At 45.9% G+C, this 25,908-nt stretch overlaps 2 protein-coding genes across 8 annotated transcripts in view; one reads left to right on the forward strand and one right to left on the reverse strand.

Moving 5' to 3' along the window:
• The window catches only part of HVCN1 (hydrogen voltage gated channel 1), a 30,214-nt gene extending 28,042 nt beyond the window's left edge, over positions 1-2,172 (forward strand). For all 4 annotated transcript variants that reach the window (XM_037511177.2, XM_037511178.2, XM_037511179.2 and 1 more), the window contains one exon: positions 271-2,172. In XM_037511177.2, coding sequence (XP_037367074.1) covers positions 271-336 — 66 coding nt within the window. In that variant the 3' untranslated portion in view covers positions 337-2,172. The remainder of the gene's footprint in view (positions 1-270) is intronic.
• TCTN1 (tectonic family member 1) lies at positions 495-25,243 on the reverse strand. Of its 4 annotated transcripts, XM_037511172.2 has the most exons (15): positions 24,996-25,243; positions 21,305-21,425; positions 18,125-18,255; positions 16,964-17,115; positions 15,256-15,343; positions 12,086-12,195; positions 10,052-10,072; positions 7,583-7,717; positions 6,953-7,078; positions 6,506-6,591; positions 5,815-5,955; positions 4,102-4,264; positions 1,976-2,101; positions 1,438-1,582; positions 495-656 (listed from the first exon to the last, which is right to left on the reverse strand). In XM_037511172.2, the coding sequence occupies exons 1-14, from the start codon at positions 25,213-25,215 to the stop codon at positions 1,439-1,441; spliced, it is 1,764 nt and encodes a 587-aa protein (XP_037367069.1). In that variant the 5' UTR covers positions 25,216-25,243; the 3' UTR covers positions 495-656; position 1,438. The 4 variants fall into 4 exon arrangements, with proteins under 4 accessions (XP_037367069.1, XP_054551313.1, XP_054551314.1 ...); XM_054695338.1 differs by lacking the exons at positions 12,086-12,195; positions 15,256-15,343; XM_037511175.2 differs by lacking the exons at positions 495-656; positions 1,438-1,582; positions 1,976-2,101 and adding an exon at positions 2,301-2,655.
• Positions 25,244-25,908: the final 665 nt, after the last annotated feature.

Below are 25,908 nucleotides of genomic sequence, written 5' to 3' on the forward strand. Positions count from 1 at the left end.
GACGCTTGGGAACACGCTCCGGGCCGCTCTGCGTGCCTCGGCCCCCTGCCGCTCAGCCCGCAGCGCTGTCCTTGTCGTCGGGCTGAGGCTGTCCCCTCAGATTCAGCTTGGGCCTCCTGGCTACACCAGCAGCCTCTCCCCTCGGCCCCGGGACCCCCGCTGCCTGAAGAGTCTCCCTCAGCTGTGTCCTGGGGCTCCCGGAATGATCATCACGAGCCCGGGGAGGCTCACAAGGTAAATTCAGGTATCTGTCTGCTTTTGTAATAACAGGAACAAGAAATTGAAAGACTTAACAAGCTGTTGAGACAGCATGGACTTCTCGGTGACGTGAACTAGACCCGGAGCTGCAGAGCCTTGTGCCCGTGGCAGCGAGACCACGGTCCTCCTGCGCGGCCAGGGGAGAGGGCTGGCTGCGCCTCTGCCTCCCTCCCGGCCTCTTCCCTGACAGGAAGCGCGCTGGGGACAGCGAGCTGGTCCAGCCTGGCCCCGCCCCACGCCGTGTAACAAATGTATCATAAACTCTATTTTCTCATGTTAAACATTTTACTCTTGCTTGAAGATAAACAGGAAAACTGGACAGATACCAGTTGTATATAAAATGTCATTTCATCTGTAATTTGCAAATTTTGCATGTGCATTGAGGAGCCAGCGCATTCCTGAAACACACAAGAAAAAAGTTGCCAGCCCATTCTAGAGAAGTCTTTCATATTGCAGAACTGTTCTAAACAGCTTCTCAGTTTCCCCCAGGAAGGTTGTTCTCAGGTTCCCAGGCCTCTCCTCTGCCTCAGCCAGCAGAGCTGGCTCCACCTAGCTCTGCCACCTGACAGCATTTTTCTCAATTACTGTACAATTAATGTATAAAATAAACTCTCGCCTTCCCTCGGGCCCTCCCACTATATTCTTTCCAGCTTCAGCTGCTCTGCGGCATCGCAGCCCGGCCCACTAGTTGGAAAGTGAGCCCCAGCGCCTGGCACAGAAATGGCAATTAGAGCGGGACCCACTGTAATTAACACGACACTGGGGAAGCGCCCCTCACGAGGGCCTATCCATGTGTGATTTTGTGCGATATCTTGCTATTCTTGTACTCATTTCAGAAAATCCTGAAAAGAAAACCTGAACTAAAAACATTATTTTTTGAGTACCTTGCATTAAAGCGGGGAATGAGGAGACTGGATACACTTCAAGACCAGCCCCTTTCCTGCCCCTGTCACGTCACCATGAGACGCCACATACAGCCCAGGCATCGAGGGCGCTGCATGACCAGGACCAGATGCTGCCCCTTCTACGTCAAATCAAGTAGAAGAACATTTCTCAAAGGACAACGGGGAGGAGGGAGGGGAGGTGTACTGTCAGGGGGCTACCTCTTCGGGTGATATCTCCAGGGGCCCCGGGGCTACACTCGCACTCCCTTCTAGAGACATAGCACCAGGGACTTACCTCAAACAAACGGGAAGAAGAAGTGAAAGGGCAGCTTGGCGTTGATGGTCGGCCGAGCTCTGAAGCCGGGCTCCGCAGGCGCAGACACATCCGTAAAAGTAACCGCCGTGGAAATAAGAACCATCCTCTCCTTTCCTGAGTCGGTCTGAAACAAGGTCATTGGCACAGGGTCGCAGAAGCCAGATCAGCTTTCATTCTCCTCGACCACTGCCACCCTGTGAAGCCCATCAGCTCCTCTGCCATTAACTCGCATGAGAGAGATGGTTTTTACCCTGTTTTCCTACTGCGTCACTAGCAACCACAACTCAGTTTTCCCAAGGATTTGAAAGATCAGATCTAAACGAGAATGTTCATGTGAATAAAACCATTGTCAGGGAGATTTTTTCCTCTGAAGATAATGACTGCTAACTTTTTGAAAGAATCCAGATTGTTTATCTTTTAATTCTCTTTCACAACATAATAAATTTTACCTGTCACACCTGAGTTTTATCTGGACTTGTATCTCAGCCTATTCCTTTAAACCAGAGTTAGACCTCACCTCAGGCAATGAGGATGAAATCAGATTCGCAGTCACGTTCACGATCTTAGCCTGTGGGTTCAGTAAGGACCCATATTTAGTCCACTTCACCTCTATCACCAAAGCCACTGGGAGCTGGCAGTAACCCTGCAAAATGAAATGCCATTAATCAATTTGAAAATTACACAATCGCAAGTCAAACTTAAGCTGCAGTTCAGAGTTTTAATTATAAAATGTTTTACTTATTACAAAATGTTCTGAACAAGAGAATGAATAGACTCTAGAAGTTTGGATAAAAACAGCTTAGACAAAGCACATAGTTTCAAGTACTCAAGGCTCCAAAAATATTTTAACACCTAAAGCCTCATTTTCCATCCCCTCCTGTTTCTAAAGGGGGTCAGCATGACCTTGCACACCCAGCTGTGCCAGCTTCAGGGGCGTAACGGCACTGACTTCATCTAGTTTACATCTAGCTTGAGCTACTTCAGGAGGGGAACTGGAGCTGGATGGGGGGAGAGAGAGAAGATGGTATAGACAGATGGAAATTAAACCTGCCTGCATGCCATGTGAAAATGCACCGAGGAGAAAAGGGCATTTCAGTGCTCTCTTTTCACTTGCGCCTTCATCGGGGGCAGTGGAGCTGTTGTTACATGGGGTGTAGAGTCCGAAAGTCCTCAAAGATGCTGTCCTAGCAGAGAGCTCTGGCAGAGGGCAACGCAACTGAGTTCAGGTTGGATGCTGTGGGAGCTGAGTCCAACGCCCGCCCAGGACCTTGGTTTGGTTGGCCCCAAGGGCAGAAAGGGCAAGTGGACGCTCAGTCTCTTGGGCAACCGCAGTGGTGAGTTTCTTAGCATGTCTCAGGTTGGCAGACGTGCTAACTGCTTCAGCTACTGCACTATCGGTCAGTGGGTCTTGTTCTACTTTTGTGTATGTCTGAAATTTTCCCACAATATCAAACATGCACAGTACATCTCTTCAGGACGTGAAGAGCTAGCAGGCCTGCTAAATTTAATGCCTGCCAAATGGCACTGATGGAATCTCTGTTGAGAAATTTGCAGGTTGAAAATCCCTGAGACTCTCCAGGTATCAGGAGAAGGTACAATACGCAGCTGGTGTGACCTGAGCTTGGCAGATGCTCTCAAGGCCAACTTCTCCCTGGATTTCCTGGAAGGTGGGTTCAGAACCCACCCCAGGCTCTCTGAGCTCCCTGGACCAGCACAGAGGCTGGCAACGCTCATGTTCTCACCGCCATCTCTCCTCCCAGCCTATGTTTTTCCTTTCTGAGGGGCAAGTAATAACAGGATGTCTTAACTCATGTCGGAGAAGCCATAAGCAATCTCCCTGGTTCACTGAGACTTAGCAACTGAGCAGCAGGGGCTGAGTAATCATGGGTCTCTGCTGGGGACTCTGTGGGGAGGGCAGGATCAGAGCTAGTGAGCTAGTCTTCACCCCCATTATCCCCGGCTATAAATATGCTAAGCAGATAATGAGAGGCCTGAAGAACTGTGACAAGAAAAAGCCGGGCAATTAAAGGATAAGCTGGAGCGCACGCCTCCAGCGAAGGGGGCCGGCCCACACTCTGACGGCTAAGACAAAAGAAGAAGGTGGGCAGAAGAATCACATGGGATCAGGAACCTATTTGTAGGATGTCAACTTCATTCAACTCTTGGGAACTTTAGAATTGAAAGCTCTCACATGTGGGCTGCCTTTCCAGACCAGGGAACAAGGGAGCGGCGGCGGCTGTGTGGAAGGGAGGGCGCCTCAGTTTTTTGGAGACAGTCTTCACACTTGTTTATCAGATCACAGGGCCTAGAGGCCTGGCGTCTCACCCACAGTGACAGTAGTGACGGCGGTCACCTTGATGGAGTGACCACGCAGCACGAGCCTCGATGGGGGTGACTGTGACTGTCAGTCCCATTTCATAGATGAGGAAAGAGACAAGCCCATAAAAATCCCCAGTGAAGGCTAACAGTGCTAATAAGAGGCAAAGCCAGCAGTCAGGATCCTGGCCTGGTGCAAGGCAAAGCTGGAGCTCCTGGCCACAGCCACCACCTCCCGGAAAGGCTCCTCCCCCAGCTGCCTCGATCTCCCCACTGGGAGGAGGCGCTCCTGCGGGGAGGAGAGGCCAGCATCTCCTCCCCATTTACCTTCACGTTGGATGTCTGGGTGACGAAGTGGACAGGCACCCAGTCCAGCACATCCTGAGCCCGGGTATTTCCAAAAGGGGCCACGTAATCTGGGAAGCCCTGGCCCCTCAGCAGGCTTTTCATCTTCTGTTCTACCAGTCGGCACGTGACAGCTCTGGTCAGCCTTTGGGACGGAAAAGAGGTCACTCATGTGAAGCTACTGTTCAGAGCAGCAGTTTTTACAGGCCCAATGCCTCCCAGGCTCACTCTAGTTTCTTTTCCCTCACTCTCCAAAAAGGGCATCTAGAAGAAGCCAAAAATATGTCTAAATGTGAAATTTTGGTTGTCCAGGGAGGTGCATTCAAAACAGTATTTTTCCTGAACTGATCCATCGAAAGGCTCTGTGCCCAAAGGCCAGAAGACAGCCCTGCTCCCCCAGAGCACAGTGGCCCTCAGAGAGGCCCGACAGTAAAGCATCACGTTTGTTTATTTCTCAAACATACTAGAGCAGGGACCTAGCCCTGCTGACATCCGGGGGCCCCATGTTCCATGGAACCCCCTTTGAGAATGACGGTCAGAATGTTGTCAACGGCGAATACTATCTAAGCGCCAGGGTGACAAGACCACCCCGAGGATGTGCTGGTTGAGGAGTCAGCAGGTAGTGGGGAACAGGATGGAGGGGAAACAGCAGCCTTCACCTTCCACCGGGGGACGTCAATAAATAAGTCATAAAACCAAGAATTCAAGAAGTAGAATTGTATGTTGGTTATTTCAAGATTTGGGGAAATCTTCCAGACAATCAGCTGTGAGAGTTGAAAGTGATGGCTCCCAGGGTGGGGAAGGGAGGGCAGCACGGCCCGTCTTTATACCAAATCATGCAAAGCTCCTGACACTGTCCATGCCGTCCAGGCCTGGTCTGCAAAGACCCACTGAAAACATCCCCTTCAGGGCTCTCTCACCGGCCTGCGTGCTATGTGTGTTAAAATTCAGAAATAGAAGAATGAATTATATTATACCAGGAGATCCTATCAGGAGAATTATATCAGGAGAAATGTTCTTGCTGTGAACTCAAGTGCTGTGGCGCCTTAAGAACAGGACATACAGGGCCTCCCCGGTGGCGCAGCGGTTGAGCGCTGGGTTGCAAAGCTACCTGCAGCCTCTGCAGCCGGTTCGATCCCCGGCTGCTCCCCGGCCACCAGAGGAGGGTCCCACATGGCGCGCAGACCTCTCCTGCCGCCCGCTGCTCCCCTCAGCAGTGTACTTCGGTCCTTCTGCCTGCTCTGCTCCCCGCTCTGGCTCTGGTGAATTCTCTCACCCTCCCACGCTTCTGACTGTACCCAGTGCATGTATCAAACAAACAAACAATAAGTAAATAAATAAGACATGCCTCTAGAAAATTAAAAAAAAAAAATCATTTAAAAAAAAAAAAAAAAAAAGAACAGGACATACAAAGCCTAGGGATTTCCACTCTCCCGTATCTGATAAGAAAGATGGCTGTCATTGTGTCCCTCTGAATTATGACAAATAGTACACTGCTGATGAGAATAAAAATTAGAAGACAAGAAGTGACATGATAAGTATTGTTACTACTGCTACCATCCACTAGTAAAGAGAAGAAGCTGCCTGTGATTTTCCTCGCACCCCTTAGCTGATGCGGAGGTTGTTGGGGGCGGGGAATGCCAAGGAGAGCAGGGGTGCTTTGCTTCCTGGTGGGAACAAACAATGTACTCTTACCTTAGTGTACAGCCAGACTGCGTATCGTAACCAAATAATACTGGGGTCCGGATCCCCTCCACTGCTAAGCAGTCTTGCTCAGTTGTGCTACGAAGAATAGTAAGTTGTCCGTATCTATTCGTGGTCTGAATAATCCCAGACATTCATGGGAAGTTAAGGGACAACCGCCTGGTGGAGAACAGCCTGATTCTCAGGAGACAGTGTGACAAGTGTGGCACGAGACAGGAGTGTGATTCCCAAGATCCCTTTCTCTGGGCCTCTGGGATTTTGACACTAATTTCCCAGGAGAGGACAAAACACAGTTATAATTATTTTCCTTGATCCTCAGAAGAAAAATCCTCAACACTAGCCGTTCCAATTTTCAAAACCAGTAACTTTGTTTAGGAATCTCTAAGTGTGAAATTAAATACATCTAGTGTCTGTCAACTTTTCCATCTTCAATTTTCATTTTAAAACACTGACATTTCCCAGGCCATGTTCTTTCACCCGCAGCTGCCAGTCTCCACACAGCCCGACTTGCGATGCCATTAGCCCCCGGCCCCCCTCCCCTCCCCTCATCCACGCAGAGGAAGCTCGGGCTCAGACTGCTGCCTCCAGCCCATGACAGCCCACGGAACCCTCAGCAGCCGCAAAGCGTGGCCCACACACCCCGGCAAGGAAGTGAGCTTCTCTACAGAACCAGAAAGGATATCCCTTGTGAGGCCGAAATCCAGCTACTAAGGGGAGCCCCAGCACATACCCCGGGTTCCCGCTGAGAGGGGCTGGCGTGGTGTTGTGCTGGAAGACAGTGCGGACACGGCCCGTCAGTCGTGTTCATAAAGAAATGGCAAGGAGAATGGAAATGCTTTTCACAATAAAACTTGGGATCACCAATAAAAGAATTTCTCCCCCTACTCAGAGCTATATATATCCCCGCGGAGTGTAGGAGTACATCCTACCAACAGAACAAGCTCACGCAGAAACCATCCATCCCCAAGCGGGAAAAGGCACAAGGACGCCGCTCGTTCCCCGCCGAGCCCCGCGTGCTCCAGGCAAGCCCTGTGCTCAGTGAGAGCTTTACATGTAATACTTCTACATTGCTGAGACATCACAGTTATTCTTGGCCATTAACTACCTGCACACAATTGAGCAAACTTACTTGAAAAAAATGAATCTCAAACTTCTGCTGAAGCGGGAGCGCCGCGCTGCTCACTGCCCCCAGGAGGAGAGAGAGGCCTGCTGCCGCGACCTCCCCCGCCGCTGTGTATGTGAGGCTGTACTTCGCCTGGAAACAAAGGGAAGCTCCGAATACACCTGTCCTCATCACGCCTCTGCATTAGAAAACTCAGAATGCCCCCAGGAGGCAAGGCGCTGCGCTTCTCCAACTTGCCGAAGCTTTTCGCTCCTGTCCAGCGGGGTTCCGGGAGGCCGCTCAGCCTCACGCCAGCTGGCAGACGTCATGTGAGCCTCTGTGCCTGACTACATGGGTGCAAAGTGGGATGGAAGTCTTGGAGTGGAGTTGTCCTAGCGCTAAACGTGATGGAACAAAACAATAGCAACCACAAAGGTTGACTTTTTTGGTATGTCGCTAGGTTTGTGGAGAAAAATCACCCGTGATTATTTCTGAGACAAAGAAGTGTCCTCTGATAAGACAGCATAAAGGCAAGCACGAGGCCAGGTCCAGCGAGGCAACACCACAGAATGGACCAGAGCCCTCTCTGGGGTATACAGGTGCCCTTTAAATCTGCCATAAAGAGCCCAGGGCTTTCCAAGCCAGACAGGGACCTACCTCCAGAACCACGTTTGTGCAGATTTTATCATCTCCGGCCTCCACAAGAGCCTGGTGCAGCACCCCAGGGGCTTGCAGCCGGGTGAGCGTTTTATTTAGAGACTGAACGACAACCGACTGCACAGCAATAGGGACCTGCAAAGCAAAGAGGACTGGGTCACTGAAGGCTACAGCAGAAGTGAAAGGGTTAAAATAACAAAAAAATTGAAACAAACCTCCACGATATGCTGCCAGTAGGGAAAAGCATGCTACACAGTAATATATGTTTGCAAAAATAGAGTTGCTGTAGAAATCATATACACATCCACACGAAAAATTCCTGAGAAAGAGATCACCAACACGCTGAACGATTCCTAAGCCAAACACTAAAAACCCAATGGCTGTCAACTGATGAATGGACAAAACGTGGCCTGGCCATCCAAAATTTACTCTTCATCCATGAGAGAGAACAATGCATGACACGTGCCCCAAATGCACGAGATCTGAAAACAACCGATGAAGAAGCCAGATATATGCAGCACGGCGAGGAGATGTCAGGTCAGGGAAACCCATCAAGGCAGAAAGCAGCTTAGTGGCTGCCAGGGGCAGATGGAGAGGGTTGACAGATGAAGCGTGAAGCTTTCTTCTGGAGCACTGAAAATGTTTGGAACTAGGTAACAGCGATGGTTGCCCAACTTAGTGAATCTGCTTAACTCGATGGAGTTGCATACTTGAGACAGTGTGTCTTACACGGTGGGGCTTCTCTGTCTCACACACACAGGGTGGTGGCATCATGGGTAGAAGAAAACAGACACAGACAAAACTTTTAAGCAGAATCAAGAAGCCCTGGTTAGCCCAGTGCTATTCGGGAATACTTTTCATTTGCGATCCCGCCAGCAGTGACAAAAGCACAGGCAATTCTTGAAATGGCTTGAAACTCTCGAGAACAAGCCTCTTCGGACCATCCCATAAAGCGTGTGCTCTAAGTGTCAGCTCTTAGAAACCGCTGTTCAGGAAGGAACCGACTTGTTTCTGTTGATTTGAACTTCGTCTTCAGTCACGTACCAAGCTGCTCCTCATTCAAGATCACTAAGCACTTAAGCCGTCATTTTATAAATGTTCTTATGTGTCTGCTCCAAAGACCTGCCACCGTCCTCACAAGTCACAGCACTCTCAGGAAGGGCATGATGAGGTTTGGAAGCAGAGATGAGCCATCACGCGACAGTGGCCAAAGGGCAACACCAGTCACCCCAAGGCCCACGGTGCCACAGCCCACGAGTGGGGCTCAGGGTTATGCAGGCGTCCCATGCTTCCAATTAATTTGCTCCTAAGTTTAACTCATCAAAAGACAACCCTGAACATACTGATACCTGACTCAGCAATGGTTCTAGATTCCAAGAAGTGCACGCCATTCCCTGCCGGCCTCTGATGGAGCCATCCACGTGGCATGTGGGTGTGGTTGGCAGAAACCAAAGCTCCAGTTTAAACAAGTGGAAAGCCTGATGCGCTAGTGTTAGTGATAACAAACCGCCCCATCTATCAACAGCCATTGGAAGAGGCAGAAGAACGTAATGGTAAGGCTGTTCTGGTCCATCGAGCCCCACCCCCACAGGCTCCCAGGAAAGAACTAAAGCACATTTACAATGAAACTTCAGGGCGAGGACCTGATCTTCATTGATGGGTCAACACATATTAACAATGATTCCAGGCATCATACCTGGCTTTGCTTAGTGGGGAAAAGGACTTAATTTTTAGATTCCTGACTCTAACAGACCTTAGAAGTTATTTTTTTAAAAAATGTCAGTCTCCGCTGTTGGCTGATATGCCTATCCCTGAGAACCCAAGCTTTGTGTCACACAGACCTTTGCGGGAGGCTTGGTCTGCTACTTCCTGGGTGCATGGCCCCAGGGTGCAAAAAAAGAAGTGGGTGGAGCCTTTAATAACTCAAGACCTGGCAAAGTAGACCTAGCCCACTCTGCTGAGTGGCTGAGAAGGGGTCTGGCCCCGAGAATGAGGCCTTCTCTGATATGACTGCCAAGTGACCCTGGCTCCTGACCACTGCCAGACAGAGTCCCTCAGCTGGGGGCAGCAAGGTCTCAACAGAACCTACTGGAAGCTCCAGCCGTGAAACTACACGGATGTGGATGTTCACTGGACAGAGGGCATCCCGGGAACCCCCAGCTCTCCTGACAAGATCAAGAAGCTGTCAAGGACGCCCTAAAAGCACAGAAGCTACACATACTTGTCAGTCAGGACAGCTATGATTTAAACACGAAAACGTATAGACACCGAAGTGAAGGGAAGTGGAAAATCTGAAGTGTGATTAAAAGAGGCTCCTCTGCGAAGGTGTCCCTATTTCATTTCTGCTTTTTGGCATATGTTTTTGTTATTGGCAGAAAGGTGACTCCCAGTCACAAGTGTGTTCATTTCAAAGGGCTTGGACATAAGAGTATTATAAACTATCGTACTTTCATTAAGAAATACTCTTACCTCTGCTGTTGAATTAGGCACCTAGACAAAACAAAACAAACATTTCATTAAGTACAGCAATAAGCAGCATTTTTACTGCTTTTTTCCAGATCCGGGTTATAGGAAGGATTCATCTCATTAAAGATTTCACAAAGAGAAAACAGAATTTCCTTAATCAAGATTTGCCATCTCCCTATATTTGTGTATGACGTAATCAGAGATACATTCCTTTCCTTCAGCCTGGAAGCCCAAGAGACCAGCCCAACAACACCAGGGACCGGGAGCCTCTGTGCTTCTGGCGAATTACTCAGGATTTCCCACAATGACAGCACCGTGGGCAAGACCGGGCTCCTATCCTCTAGTCATTCTCCTTGCGCCTGTCCCCACCGCAAGTAGGACGTGGCTTGCCCAGGTGATGTCTGCAGCCTCCTAATGGGTCAAGCCCCCTCAGTGGCAAGCGCCTGCATCCCTTTTTGAAGGTCTCCCCTCTCTTTAATTTCCATTCCCCTCCCCCAGTCACAACAGTGGCAGCAGGGGGCTCTGGAAGCTGGTGAACAGACATGGATGGGGAGGCCTGTGCCCAAAGAGAACCGTGCCCACCCTTCAGGGGACCTGCTTCCAGGACAAGTGGAGAAGGCAGCTATGCTGGGAGAATGCTTGGCCAAGAGGGTGACTTGGGAGAAGGCAGGGAAAGGGAAGGGGGGTGAAAAAGGTTCAACTTGATTCTGAAAACTGAAGCCCAGATGAACACTGGTGCCAGGAACCATCTACTCCCCCTCCGCCCCACACCCACAAAATCAGGTGTGGGGCCTGTTACAATAATCACATGTTTTTTGATCATTGAGAAGCCTCCATGCACCCCTCCGTGTCACTGCCCAGTGGGCCCATGGACCTTGGACCTTGCTCGTTCATTCCCTTCAGGCTTCATCCTGCAACCAGAGACAGGGCCTTGCCACCCCTGTGACCCCTTCTCCCTCCTCCAGCAACTCCATCTCCTCTCCTTTCCTACTTGCCTATTTGATGCACCAACAAGAAAATGGATTTTCTCTTCTTTTCTGGTCTGGTCCTCAGAGAAATATCTTTTTGGTGCTAATACAACTGTTTCTATCACAGACATTAAGATGTCTTTTATTTTTTTTTTTTTTTTTTTTTTTTTTTTTTTTTTTTTTTTTATTTATTTTAGGGGCATGTTTATTTATTTATGTTTGTTTGTTTGTTTTGTTTATACATGCACTGGGTACAGTCAGAAGCGCGGGAGGGTGAGAGAATTCACCAGAGCCAGAGCAGGGAGCAGAGCAGGCAGAAGGACCGAAGTACACTGCTGAGGGGAGCAGCGGGCCGCAGGAGAGGTCTGCGCGCCATGCGGGACCCTCCTCTGGTGGCTGGGGAGCAGCCGGGGATCGAACCGGCGCCGCGGAGGCCAGGGGCAGGTTCGCAACCCAGCGCTCAACCGCTGCGCCACCGGGGAGGCCCAACATTAAGATGTCTTTTAATTTGGACCTCCCTGGTGGCGCAAGGGTTTAAGCACCACTATGAAGCAGTTCGCAGCTTCTGCAGCACGAGTTTGATTCCCCAGCTGGCCAGGGAGCAACCCACATGGCGAAGCAGACCACTCCTATCTCGCCCGCTGCTCCCCTCAGCAGTGTACTTTGGTCAGTCTGCCTGTTCTGCTCCCCACTCTGTCTCTGGGGGGGTCCTCTCACCCCCTGTATCTCTGGCCTGTACCCCAACTCTTGTATGCATAAATAAATCTTTTTTAAAAATGTCTTTTAAAATTATTTTAGTTATTATTTTTTTTTTATTTAGGAGACAGACATTATCAGTTACCATCAGAATGAATGAAAGCAAAATATGAGCAAACCCTATAAAAATAAAAATTATTTTTAAGTGATTAGCTCAATAACCGGTATTAATATGATAAAGAACTGGAGAAGAGAAATTTAAACTTGAGTGTCAATCATGTAGTGAAATTATTCTTACTTGATATATTTTAAAAGGGTACAAAGAAAAGAAAATATACCTAATGAATCAGTTCCACTTCAAAATCATGCTTACCCTCAAAATTTTAGGGCTGCTATAATAAGCCATGCTCAGGGCGTCAATGTCTTCACATTGCTCCAAACGTATCCTTCTAGTGCACTTAACAGCTTGGTTCAACAGAAATGCTGGAAAGCATAACATTCCCCAAAAGAAACAATATCAGGAAAGAAAAAAATTTTCAGCTGTTTGGTGGTAACAAAAAAACTGTAATCCAGGTAAAATTGTAAAATTAGCTGTGACAGATACAAAACATACTTAAAATAGGTTTTAAAAACTGTTTTTCCAGTAGGTGGTAATGGTCACAAAATTCAGACCCCAAAGCACAAGGTATTGAGTGAAGTCTCTCTCAACCCTTGTCCCCAGGCCCCCAGCAACCACTGGGTCCCTTCCCCAGAAACAATCAGCATGAAGTTTCTAGTATCTTTGTGGAAATATTTTATGCAAATAAAAGCTTGTGCATATGTATTTTTGTATTTCTTTCCCCTTCTACAAACAAATGCCCTTTTTTTTTTTTTTTTCACTGAACAATGTATCCTAGACTTCAGGGCATGAAAAGTTTCCTCCTTTTCTTCAGGATATGCAGTATTCTATTGTAGACATGCCAAAATTTACTCATCCAGCTCCCCATTAATGGGCACTTCAGTGGTCTCTTGCTGTGCTGTCACTATGCTGTGATGTACTATTTTGCAAGTGGGCCAGCGTTTCTGTAGGACCAACTCCTAGCATTAGAAGAGCTGGGTCAGGAAGGCCTTAGTCAACGGACAGTTCATCTACAACAAAGGACCCAAGAGTGCACAATGGAAAAGGAAAGTCTCTTCAACAAACGGTGTTGGGAAACTGGAGAGCCACATGCAAAAGAATGAAACTAGGCCACTCTTCCACACCCTACCCCACACAAAGTTAATTCAAAATGGACTGAAGACTTTAATGTAAGACTAAAAACATAAAATACATAGAAGAAAACATAGGCAACCCCCTGTGCCACTGGCATGACTGGCTTCAGTGATGTCACTGGGGACTCAACTACAATGGCAAGGGGGAAAAAAAGCAAAAGATAAATAAATAAATGGGACTACCTCAAACTAAACAGTTTCTTCAGAGCAAAGGAAATTCTCATTAAAATGAAAGGATGCCGTACTGAGTGGAAGAAAATGTCTGCACATCATACATCTAATCAGGGGCTAATATCCAAGCTCCAACTCAACAAGAAAACAACCTAATCAAAAGAATGGGCAGAAAATCTAAATGGACACTTTCCCAAAGAAGACAGATGGCCAATAGGCAATTGAAAAAAATGTTCATCATCGCTAATCATCAGAGAGACACAAAGCAAAGCCATGAGATACCACCTCCCAGAAGGGAGACTGGCCATATTACAAAGACCAGAGACAATAAGTGCTGGCAGAGTGGGAGAAAAGGAATCCTCACACTCACTGTTGGTGGAACAGTAAACTGGTCTAGGTCCGATGGAAAACAGGATGAGGTTTCTCAAAATATTCAAAATGTAACTACCCCATGATCCAGCAATTCCACTCTGAAGAAACAACAACATTCCCATGTTTTTTACATTACATTAGCCAAGCTGTGGAACAACCTAAGTCCGCAACAACAGACAAGCAGATAAAGAAGGTGTGAAGTGGACACACAGTGGAATACGACTCAGCTATACAAAAAAAGATGAAATCTCAATTACCTGAGTAGACCTTCAGGAGCTTATGTTAAGCAAAATAAACCAGAAGGAGAAAGCCAAACACAGGGTGATTTTACTCATATGCATAATATAAAGAAACAACACAAAGGAACAGACAAAATTAAGCAAAACCAACCCCAGAAACCTGACTGCAGAACTGAGGTTGCCAGAGACCGAGGAGGACGGGGCCTAATGCACTGTGGTGGAGGGTCATGGGTGCTTTGGAGGTAGGCTTGGGGTGGTAACGTACATTTGAAGAGGTATTACTCAGAACCTTTGAAGTGCTGTAAACCAGAGTTACCTTAAAAATCGATATTAAAGTTTAAAGAAGACAGTCACTTATAATTCTGACATACTGCTGAGTGGTTCTTCACAGAGACTACCAATTTACAGTCCCACCAGTGATGTAAGTGAGGGCCTACCTCCCCACAGCCTTACGTTTCTCAAGCTTTGCCAATCCAGTAGACGAGAATGCATCTCAATTTGCTCTTAATGCCCACAGTTCCTACTGGGGAACTGTGTTAAGTTCCAGGTTAAGTGTCCTCTCAACAGAATATGGTTTCCATTGCCTATCAAATGAGGCTTCATTAAGCCATGTGCTATCATCGTTACTTGGCTAGTGTCTTCAGAAGAGGCTGATTTAAGGCTTGGAGAACTGTGGCTTCCACTGCCAAGAAGGCTTCTCCCTGGACTTAACAGCGCCCCTAAGAGGAAAAGCAGGACTTGGGTAGGCCACTGTCGGGGCTGCATCCCTGCTCCCCACATTGTTTCTCGGCTTCCACATCTCAAAAGTGGAGATAATAACCCTCCCTTAGAGATCACAGTGAGGAGTTAAAGGACAAACACAAGTCAGTGCTAACACAGCCCGCAGCCTGAGAGATGTTAGCCACTGACAAATGGTAGCTCCAGGGAGGAAAATCCTTCCAACTGGAAGCCTTCACCAATTGAGGGGGCTGGCCACAGGCAGTGAGTTCCCTATCACTGCCAGTGCTCAAGCACCACAGTACACTAGAAAAGATTCAGCACTGGGTGCAAAAGTGAACCACATAACCTGCGAGGCCCTTTGCCATTCTAAGGGTGTTTCTAGGGATGAAGTCTGTTTATTGTGACTTCTATAAATTTAAAGTCAGAACAAACTGTTTTCAAGAGAAAGAAAAATGCCCACTTTCTTGGGCCTCCCTAGTGGTGCAGGCAGTTGAGCGCAGCGCTGTGAAGCTGTCTGCAGCCTCTGCAGTGCAGGTTTGATCCCAGCAGGGGAGATACCCACATGGCGTGGCAGACCTCTCCTGTCATGCCCGCTACTTCCCTCTCCTGTCATGCCCGCTACTTCCCTCAGCAGTGTATTTCAGTCAATCTTCCTGTTCTGCTCCCTGCTTTGTCTCTGGTAAATCCTCTCACCCTCCTGCACATCTGGCCTGCACCCTAGTTCTTGTATGCATGAATATATAAATCTTTAAAAAAAAAAAAAGGAAAAGAAAAGAGCCCACTCTCTTACCTGCGGGGTTATCATCAGTGCATAAAGATGACGTTAGGGGAGAAGGAAACCTCAAAAATGAATGTGATGTCTGCAGACGTGCCCCGTACTGTAAGGAGAGTGAGCAACCACTGTTAAGGCGTAGGAAGGCGTCCACTCAGCAAACATTTGCTGGATATGGACTATGTGCAGGCAGCACTGCTGCCATCCGGAACTCAGCGATGAACTCCATCTGGCCACCCACCCTTTTCTCTGAAGGGGTGTGTGTGTGTGTGTGTGTGTGTGCATTGTAGTACATGGCAGCCTTCTTTATTAAAGACTTCTTCGGGACCAGTAGATGAGAAACCGACAGACGTGCCTATCTCTGCAGACAGCTGGGGTATTGGAGAGGGATTTTCCACTCACAAAAATTATTTAAATGATGGATAGAGTATGCATGAAAATCCTAACATTGATATGCCTTCTTTCCCCAAAAATTTCCCATGAAATTTTCCCCCATTATTCAAAACAAAATCTATAGCTATTGGGCATACAGTTTTTATTATTATTATTATTACTATTATTTAAAAGTTTATCCAAATGCCTCAGTGCCATAAGGGTTTGGGGAAACACGTTCTCCCTTTCACTAGAGCTGGGAGTGTAAACACCTGCAATCTTTCTAGAGGCCAATCTGGTATCAATGTTTTGAATTTCCATTCGTTTTGACCAAGGTAACTCATTTGTGGGAACATGTCCTAAGGATTTAATCAGACAGAGATCTGTGGGCCTATAAGGATGTTAATCGTGGATTATTTCTAACAGCAAAAACCAGAACGAACCTCTGGTAGTAGTGGAATGTCAGTAACAGATGGTGACAATGTCCACAGGGGGACATGGCGCTCTCCAAAAATCTAACTCCACCCCGCAGCTCTGGCTAAGTACTGTCCTACAGGGACCTAAGTCTTCTCTCCAGCGAAGCGGGAACGGACATGGCCCCAGGGCTGTGTGCATGACGCTGGGAGTACAGAAAATGATCAAGAAACGGTAGCTTTATCCTGACGTGGGAATATGCCCAAGATTTACCACTGAATAAAAAAGGTTACAGATCAGGTGGCTAACAAAAAAATCATATCTTTGTGCAATACTGTATTTTTATAGCTGCTTTTAAAAATCAGGAATATACACCAACCTGTGAAGAGGGCCTGCCTCTCCATTTTTCCTTATGGACCCTATTGAAAGTTGTAACATTTAAAACCAGTTCATGTGCTTTCATGCTTCTTTTTAAAAGATGCTTGTGAAAAACTTGAAGTTTATTCTAAGCTGATGGATATCACATTTTAAAATTTACTAATGAATACGTATAAAATGCCACACATGCCCCCAAAGTCTATAAAGCTAATCAACAAATACAACTTGGAGAGGAAGAGCAAGCATGCAGCCGGCCACTCCATGTTCCCAGCAGCTTGCCTTGAGCATTTTGTTGCATCTTTTTAAGCGTAAAAGAGCAAATAATTTGGCAGAAACAAATGCAAGCTTACCATGGGATGAATGACTTTTAAACCTCACGTTAGAATTCGGCTACTTAGTTTTAATGCTTATGATCTCTGAGTTACAGGCATGAACATTAATTTTTTTGTCAGTAGTATGAATTCTATGTCTCAGTGTTGCTGGAAATACTGAAAAATTGACAAGGACAAGTAGCTGGGGATGTAGGACAAGCAGAGTGGATTTAATCAGATTCCTGACCCACCTCATATTTAGCAGCATTTGGAGAGTCCGGTATGTTCGGGAAAGAATCATCTGCTTCTGCATTTGATGAAAAACCATCTGATGCTTTTATCAACTTATCAAAACTGTTTTCATCAGGCACTTCTGGATTAATAAAGGATAATGCAGGTTTATCTGTTTTCAGAAAAGGTATTTTAAATTAATAAACATAGAATGTCTATCATATATAACACATATTTGAAAGTAGTATACTTTCAGTTAGTACTTGTTCATATTAAATAAACAGGACTTGGCCTCTAACAGTGTAGAAACCATGCTTCCTACAGCCCACAGGTAAACAGCACAATAGAAGTCAACGCCAATCTTTCTCCAGCCCACGGACTGAGGGTCTGCAGCATGAGCCCCTGAGGGGAAGCTTTCTCCAGATGGCTATGGAAGGAAAGATCCCATCCTACCCTCACACAGCCACTCCACAGCCGGGGAGGACAGCATGCTGTGATGGAGGAGGGAGGAGGGCCAAGCAGGTATGCACACTGGCTGGCATCCTGGCAGAGACTGCGACAATGACTGAGTGGGCATAATTTGGGCTACAAATCACAGAGCATTCTCCTAAGTTTTCAATTGCAAGAGAACAAGCCCCAAATGTAAAGATATTCTGAAAAGATGATGAAATTTGATCAATAAAGCCATACACATATCTCTGATCTTGGAGAGCTTGCTAACATTTTGTACTTTGGATGTAGTCACCTATTCGAGCCATTTGCTCAGATAAAAATAAAGATCCTGTTTTCATGCAAATATTCTTAGTAAAAATAAAAGAGAAAAAAGGAAATTGAAACCAAAGTTAACCTGATTCTCCACCATTATACCAGGAGGAAATAAAAAACCCATACATGCCTAAATAAATCTAAGTTCCTAGGCATGTCTACACCATGACCACCTTTGAAACAGAGCGTGAGATTTCAAAAGACAACGACATAAGCACAGTTACTTTTAAAGAAAATGTGCATCCCCAGAAGTCGACCAAGTGACTGGCAGTTGCCTATGAAATGCTCTAAGATTCAACTTAGCTAAACCATAGAATGATTACTTTCAATCTCACTGAATGGAACATTTTTCCATAAAGGAACTTGCCAAAGAAATATTTTTCAGAGTTTCTCATTTATTACCATCAAATACTTACAGTTTGTAATGTGAATGCAAAAAATAGATGGATTGATCTGGTCAACAAGTTTAAATATCCTTTGAGGTGGGTTTGCTGTAAAATTCAATGAATAGGTGGCTGCTTTTTGACTACAAAACTGACTGTCACCCCTGAAAATTGAGAAAATAACAAAGTAGAAAGTTTTGAGGCATATGCACACAATCTTAGCAAGATTATTTTAAAACTGTCAGATGCTTGTACCGTACTATGTTAACAACGACATAGAAGATATTTATGAAGGTGTGATGTTAGAACTGAATCATTTTTATTTAGTTTATTCAGTGTCAAAATGTTTGATATTTGAAACTTTTTCCTCTATTAGGGAAAAATTAAGACAAGTAAAATAACCTTGAAGGAAATCTTGTCAAGTAGAGAATACAGATCAGGGTACAGTTTTGATGTAAATGAACCTTGTAAATTCTGACAGAATCAATTATATAAATTTTTGCAGAACTTCAGACTGTTTCTAGTTACTCAGAATGGATCCAAAATTCCTTGTCTTTAGAATAAAACTGTCTTCAAAGGTTGGTTAAAAGGAGAAAAGAGGACGTTGGGTAGAAGTTCCAGGGCTCAGAACTTTTGGTCAAGTCTTCAATCCCAGATTTGACAAACCCTAATCAAACTGCTTGCTGAGGGCCCTTTCACACATAATATATATTGTTCACTATTTTCCATGTCACTGTATCCCAACTTACTAATTTTTTTTTCCAACTTATTAATTTTTTAAATCAATCTTCTACTGTTGGTTTGGGTTGTTTCTAATTTTCCTGAGTTAAACGCAACACTATAATGACATACATCTTTAGGAATGTCTCCAGTTATTTCCTTAGGCCATATTCTCTGAATGGAATTGCTGGGTTAAAAGGCAGGTCCGAGGTTTAAGGCTTTTGGAACAGCCTCCTACCAGGCTGTCCTCCAGAAAGGCAAGCGGCATCCTCACCAACACTATAATTAACTGCCGATTAACTCTGGCCAAGATTGGTATCATCATTCAATTCTAAAACTCTGCCAATTTCATGGACAAAAATCTGTTATCTCATTGTCTTAATTTGAATTTTCTCATTTGCTAGTGCAATTAAACATTTTTCCATGTGGTTATTGCTTACTGGTATTTCCTCTTCAGTAAGCTCCTTATTCATATCGGCTGACCATTTCTTGTTAATTAGTATGTTTGTCTTCTTGATATGTGAGAACCCATGTTTTTAAGAATCTCCTTTGAGTGTCACTGTTGCAAATGTTTTTTTCCAGTTTGTTACAATTTTAATTTTCCAGTCATATGTTTTGTTCAACAATGGTAGAGTTGAAAAATTGCAACAGGATCAGATGGCCTATGAACCTTAAAATACTTAATGTGTGGCCCTTTATAGAAAAATCTCGCTGACCTTCATTCTAAATAGCCCATATGTAAAACAGTCCACATGTAGAAAGACTTTCCAGATATACAAAAATGTGTTCCATTTAACAATTGGAAAAAGCAAACAACCTAATTAATAAACAGGCAGCAGATCTGAATAAGCAGTCCACCAAAGAGCATACCCAGAAGATTGATACATGGAAAAATGTTTATCATTGCTTTTAATGCGATAACATCTCACACCCCTGAGAATGGTACGTATTAAAAAGAATCCCAACAAGTGCTGGAGAGAATGCAAAGAAAGAGGAATCCTAATTACACTGTTGGTGGAAATATAAACTGGTACAGTCATTTGGAAAGCCATCTGGATTTATCTTTATTTTTTTAAGATTTATTTATTTATGCATACAAGAACTGGGGTACAGGCCAGAGGTGTGGGAGTGAGAGGATTCACCAGAGACAAGAGTGGGGAGCAAAACAGGGGGATCCACTGGAATACACTGCTGAGGGGAGCAGCGGGGAGACAGGAGAGGTCTGCTACACCATGTAGGTCAGCTCCCTGGCAGGGGATCAAACTCATGCTGCAGAGGCTACTGATAGCTTCACGGTGCTGTGCTTAACCCCTTGTGCCACCACAGAGGCCCTGGATTTATCTTTAAAAACAAAAAATGGAAATACCATAGGACTCAGCAATCCCACTGTTGGGCATCTCTCCAAAGAACATGAAACCATCAATTCAAAAACCTGTGCGCTCTACAATGTTCACTGCAGCATTATTTACAATAGTTAGACACATGGAAATAGCCTAAGTACCCACTGATAAAGAACTGGAGCAAGAAGATGTGGTCTATGCACACTATGGGTAATATTCAGCCACAAGGAAGACAAAATGCTGCCATTTACAGCAATATGGAACAAGTTTGAGAGAATTATATGCGATAAAGCAAGTCAGAATGACAAAGGCAAATAATGGCAGCAGACAATTGGACAAAAATATTTATAAAAGCTAGTGAACAATAATGAACAAAGTGAGATTTTGAGGCTAAAAGGGAGGGGGTGAAAGGGCTGTGGTGGGGAAAAGATAAAACAACAGTATTGGTTAATTCAAAAAAATAACATTCTCAACAACGAGTTCAAGAATAAGGAACCTCATCCGCAGGCTCCTGGTACTTACTAAGGCAGAATGATTTTCAAACAAGGCTGAGCTACAAAGCAGTGCACGCAGCCTATTATATTATAGCCTGTAATACCCTATTCTCTGAGCATTTTTACATAAGAAGGAGATTCTAACTTCCCAGCGGTCAGTAAAATAGTTTCTCATGGGAAAACCACATTGTACTTCCAAAGAACATTCAAGCTATTAAGTATCAATTGCTTCAACTCAATAAGTCTGAATTTAAATCAGCTATCTCCAAATAAGTGCTTCTATTTTTCCAAAAAGCTTTGAATCTTAATTACTAGAAACAGATCATTCAGAGGAGATTATTCCTTCACCTTGTGATCCACTGACAATGCCATTTTCCATTATTCTGCTTTACAATGTGAACTGTGGGGATCCCTATTAATTTACATACCAGAAAAGCATAAACAAAGCCTCCCTATTTAATTTTTTGTTACAAGTTCTATATCCCTAACAAAAGCTATAAAAGTAAACTGCACTTTCACCCTCACTATCCATGAGACTAACTCGCTGATATCAAAATGTGACACAATACCTGTTTACAGAGCAGAGTGAAATGTAATGCAAGCTCTGAACACAGATTTCATTATACTCTTCATCAAAACCGCGTTTGTCATAAACTTACGTGACAACTGGAACTGAGCAGGCAGAAAAGACACTGAAGTCGCTGGCGCTGCAGTCAGGATCACAACAGCAGTTGACATCACACTGTGCTGGAGACAAGTCACAGACACACAGAGCAGCAACTACAGAAACAAGCAGGGGTCATGGTCAGCAGGTAGTGACTGTCCCCTGTCACAGCAATGTACCAAAAACCCATTCCATGCAAAAGGTCCATTTTATTTTTCCTACTGCACTTTGGGGAAAATGTGCGAAATGAAAATGAGTGGGTTTGAACACCCCTCAATCCCAGATTCTCTACAGCAGCTAAGCATGGCTCACTTGGAGAGTTGTTTGTGCTCTACCTACAAGGACTGACGGGGTGAGCTGGCTATGGACTAGACTTAAGAGTTTGTGAGATCGTTCCAGTTGATGCTAATAATTAAGACAGGCTTAAGTGCAAGCACACTAAATCACCTCTCCGGCCTTAAGATCCACTGTTTTAATATTGCCCAGACCCAGACCCTTTCTCTGCAGATTCTGACAGAGGGGAAGGGCCCCCTGAGGCCACAAAGAACCGAGGTTCTCAAGCTTGGTCCCCCTCCTAGGGCGTAAACATCAATTTTGATGTTGAACCCATCTTCATGTGTTATTTGGCAAGATACAAACTGGTTAAGGTGGGGATTACATGGGATTCGTGGGCACCATAGTGGCCCAAACATTGAGTTTTTAGGGGTACAACCTCTGCAGCCTGTTCATCGTGGTGTTAACCTGCTACCGTTGGCTCAGAGGCGTGAGCTAGAGGCCACTCTGGGACTCTCAGAGTCTTGAGTTCTTACTGGGTTGATGAAGATTCTGTGTGCAAATTCTGAGGTTACCCTCAGATCCATTCTATAAAGCCATCAGGAGAAATACTGACACCCAGGGGATCACCAAACCAGCCCCCACACACAGTGGAGCTGTGAGGGCCCACACTCTCCAGCCCCACTGTGACTGCTAATAAGAAACGTCTGTAAAATGCTTACCTAATACACAACTTAGATTTCAAAAATCTCAAGCTAATGCTGGTAGAGTCCATACAATATTCTTATTTATATGTCTGAGTTACTTCACTGAACTGTAGCTCAAAAAAAGTACAGTTAACATACTCTAGAAAAGTATAAGGAAACGGGAATGACTTTTTGAATAAATACTAAATTCTTACCATGGGATACAGAAGTTTCCCCCGTAAGTTCAACACTTCTCTCGAGCCAAGGGCTACTCTATGTACTTAGTAAAATGATAACACAACTCGGAACACACCAATATAAGAAAAAAGAAAAAGAAAAAAAAAAAAACAGTGTACAGGCTCCCTGCCATGTGTTTTTAAAATTACGATCCTGATCTGTTTTTCAAAGCTTAAAACTTTTGTAGGTAACTATAAGACTACTAAGGAAAAAGCTGTAGCATTTAATAACTCCACTTGAATGAAAAGGTCTCGCTCTGGGATGAGTATACTTAATCAACCTGCAAGTGTGGGCTAAGAACTCGAAGGGTCTAGGCAGCAGTCAGCTGCTCTTTCCGCCTCTTCGTATGTACATGCCTGGCTTGTGGCCAGGGTACTCATGAACACATCTCAGATTCAGGATGAAAGGTATGACTCTTCTCTTCCACCTGTAACCCAGGCTACAAATGTCTGACCATTCCTCCATGCTTAGTCAGCCCGCTGCTCCAGCAGGTACCAAGGGTGACCTAAAATCAGGCAAATAACTCACCTACCTGAAAATGAGAATAACTCAATCATAGGGTTGTTATGAGAATTAACTGAGATATGCCACAGTGCCTATCAGACAGTAAGCAGTTAGGAAATGCCAGTGCTGTTTGTTATCACTGTTTTCACTGTTTGTTATCACTGTTTTCACAGGTCTAAAGAGGGCCCCTTCAAAATATGAAGATAAGTGCAAATACATCCCCCAAACCACGTGCCCTAATAATGATGTTTCAAGAACAGCTTCATTTGGGGGAGACAGTGCATTAACAGATAAATACTTACATAGATGAGAAACAATCAGATCCAAAAACCTTCGGGAATTTCAGGCATTGAGTAGTTTGTTCTATGTTTCAATTAATCACTGATTTAACTTTCCTACTCATTCATCAAGTTTCAATATAAAACTTTTGATTACATATATTGAAATAACAAATATATTTTTGTGTATGTTTTCTTACAAATGACTCATAATTTATAAAGAAATTATAATTTTTTAAAAAGATTTATTTATTTATTTATACAAGCACTGGGTACAGTCAGAAGCGCAGAAGGGTGAGAGAATTCACCAGAGCCAGAGCGGGGAGCAGAGCAGGCAGAAGGACCAAGGTACACTACTGAGGGGAGCAGCGGGCGGCAGGAGAGGTCTGCGCGCCATGTGGGACCCTCCTCCGGCGGCCGGGGAGCAGCCGGTGATCGAACCGGCGCTGCAGAGGCTGCGGGCAGCTTTGCAACCCAGCGCTCAACCGCTGCGCCACCATGGAGGCCCAAGAAATTATAATTTTTTTTTTTTAATAGAGGCATGTTATTTATTTATTTGTTTGTTTGTTTATACATGCACTGGGTACAGTCAGAAGCACGGGAGGGTGAGAGAACTCACCAGAGCCAGAGCGGGGAGCAGAGCAGGCAGAAGGACCGAAGTACACTGCCGAGGGGAGCAGCGGGCGGCAGGAGAGGTCTGCGCGCCATGTGGGACCCTCCTCCAGTGGCCGGGGAGCAGCCGGGGATTGAACCGGCGCTGCAGAGGCCGCGGGCAGCTTCGCAACCCAGCGCTCAACCGCTGCGCCACCGGGGAGGCCCGAAATTATAAAATTTTTTGAAGAAATATTGGCTCAGTAACTGAAGTCCTAGAGTTAAGGTTGTCGGTCAGCGATGAGTTTTCTATTTATTAATTCTAAGCCTTACTCAACTTAATATCTTACTCTCTTAAGTGAGGGAAAATACTTCATACCTGTTGAGATCACACAGCATAAAAATTTTTTTTGAGATCACAAACTCTTGAGAAACTATTTGTGTCTATGAACCCTCATCCTGGAAAAATGAATAAATACAAAATCGTGCCTTCAGTCTCAGAGTCACAGACATCCCTGAAGTCATCCAAATTAAATTAGGTTGTAAAAGATTCGCTGGATGTGTAACTCCAGTAGTAAGAGCACTTTCTGGGAAATATGTTGATTATCTCTAATGATGAATACTAAGAAGTGGGCATAACCCCTGTACCCCAGAACTTCCCACCTCCCACTCTGCACAGGAGGAATTCTGGGTGTTAATGATCTAAGTAAACAATGGCTTTGACCTAGTCACATTTAATAAGCTAGGCTTCTGGCGTCTCTTTTGAAAAGGCCAATGCATCCTAAGCGTTTAATTCCCATATCTGTACAAAGTTTTGATGTAATTTCGACTCGGGATGCAAAGCTGCAAGGATTCCTCCATTATTACCTTTGGCATTAATGCTATTTAGGCCAACTGCAAGGACGTTCACAGACTGATCCCACTTACGCCTCGACTTTCTCATCTGCAGAAGGGAATAAGAACGCCTGCCTCCCAGGGCCGCAGAGAGGGTGAAAATGCCTTTGCAACTAATGCCTCCGTGTTCAGCAAACGTTAACTATCATTATTATTTATCCTCGCCGCGCCACCCTCCAGGTTGGATTCCTGTGGACCCCGGGCGTTGGCACTTGGTACCCACCGTCCGTGACCGGGGTGGGCCTGGGACCGGAGGAAGGTTTGGGAGTCTCGGGGGCCCCCGGGGGCGCAGACGACAAGGAGGGTCGTGGAGTCATCGGGACCGCTTCCGTAGAGCTCGGGCCCTCCGTCGTCACCGCCGGAGTGGCCCCGGCCCGGGCGCTCACAGAGGCCCAGCAATCCAGGAGCACCAGCAGCAGCGGCGGGACGCCTCGGGGTCCCATGGTCCAGCCCAACCCCGCGCGGCCGGCGGCAGGGACCGCGCGTTGCCTAGCAACCACGGCGGCCGGCCGCGGGGCATTACGGGAAAAGGCCGCGAGGCCGCGCGAGAGCGCAAGGGCGGAAGGCGGGGCCTGGGCGTGACGCTCCGCGGAGGGCGGGCGGGGGGCGGGGCGAAGCCAGGGACGGGGCGGGGCAAGTGCCGAATGGGAGGAGCCTGCGCGTCCCACCTGTGCGTTCCCTGCGGGGCGGGGCCCTGGCTTTAAAGGGCGGCTTTGTAGGTACCATCCCAGGGCGTTTCGGCTCAGTAAGTCTAGGGCTGGGCTCAGGAATCAGTATTTTTGACAAAAGCCCTGACGCAGCGGCTTGAGGACAGGTACTTGGAAACCGCCCTCCTGGAGTTGCTAGTGGGGTGCTTGGGCGGAGCCCTAAGATCGCGTCCTGGTCCCAGCTTTTCTCCATCCCGCGCCCCAGTTTGTCTTAGACGCGTGGGAGATGGTCTCCAGGTAATTTCTGTTCACTGTGTTGTGATAAAGGGGCAAGTGGACTTTGCATAACTTTAAAGACAGAAAACATGGACAGAAATTAAGTAGAATGATGTGTAAGTCTTGAAAAGGAAAAACAAGGCAAATCTCGGGAACTCTCCAAAATGGCCTGGTCTTGGGGAAACCCTTCATTCTAAACTAGCTTATTTAGGG

The sequence above is a fragment of the Talpa occidentalis genome, unplaced genomic scaffold, assembly GCF_014898055.3.
Source record: "Talpa occidentalis isolate TD23 unplaced genomic scaffold, MPIMG_talOcc4v2.1 talOcc4.14, whole genome shotgun sequence".
Taxonomy (NCBI): domain Eukaryota; kingdom Metazoa; phylum Chordata; class Mammalia; order Eulipotyphla; family Talpidae; genus Talpa; species Talpa occidentalis.

Excerpts from the sequence above, each read along its gene's own strand:
- TCTN1 (XM_037511172.2), bottom strand. The coding sequence starts at position 25,215 with ATGGGACCCCGAGGCGTCCCGCCGCTGCTGCTGGTGCTCCTGGATTGC. Across the intron at positions 21,426-24,995 it reads GCCCACCCCGGTCACGGACG|TTGCTGCTCTGTGTGTCTGT; the intron begins GTGGGTACCAAG and ends TTGTTTCTGTAG. Across the intron at positions 7,718-10,051 it reads TGCCTAATTCAACAGCAGAG|GTCCCTATTGCTGTGCAGTC; the intron begins GTAAGAGTATTT and ends TTTGCTTTGCAG.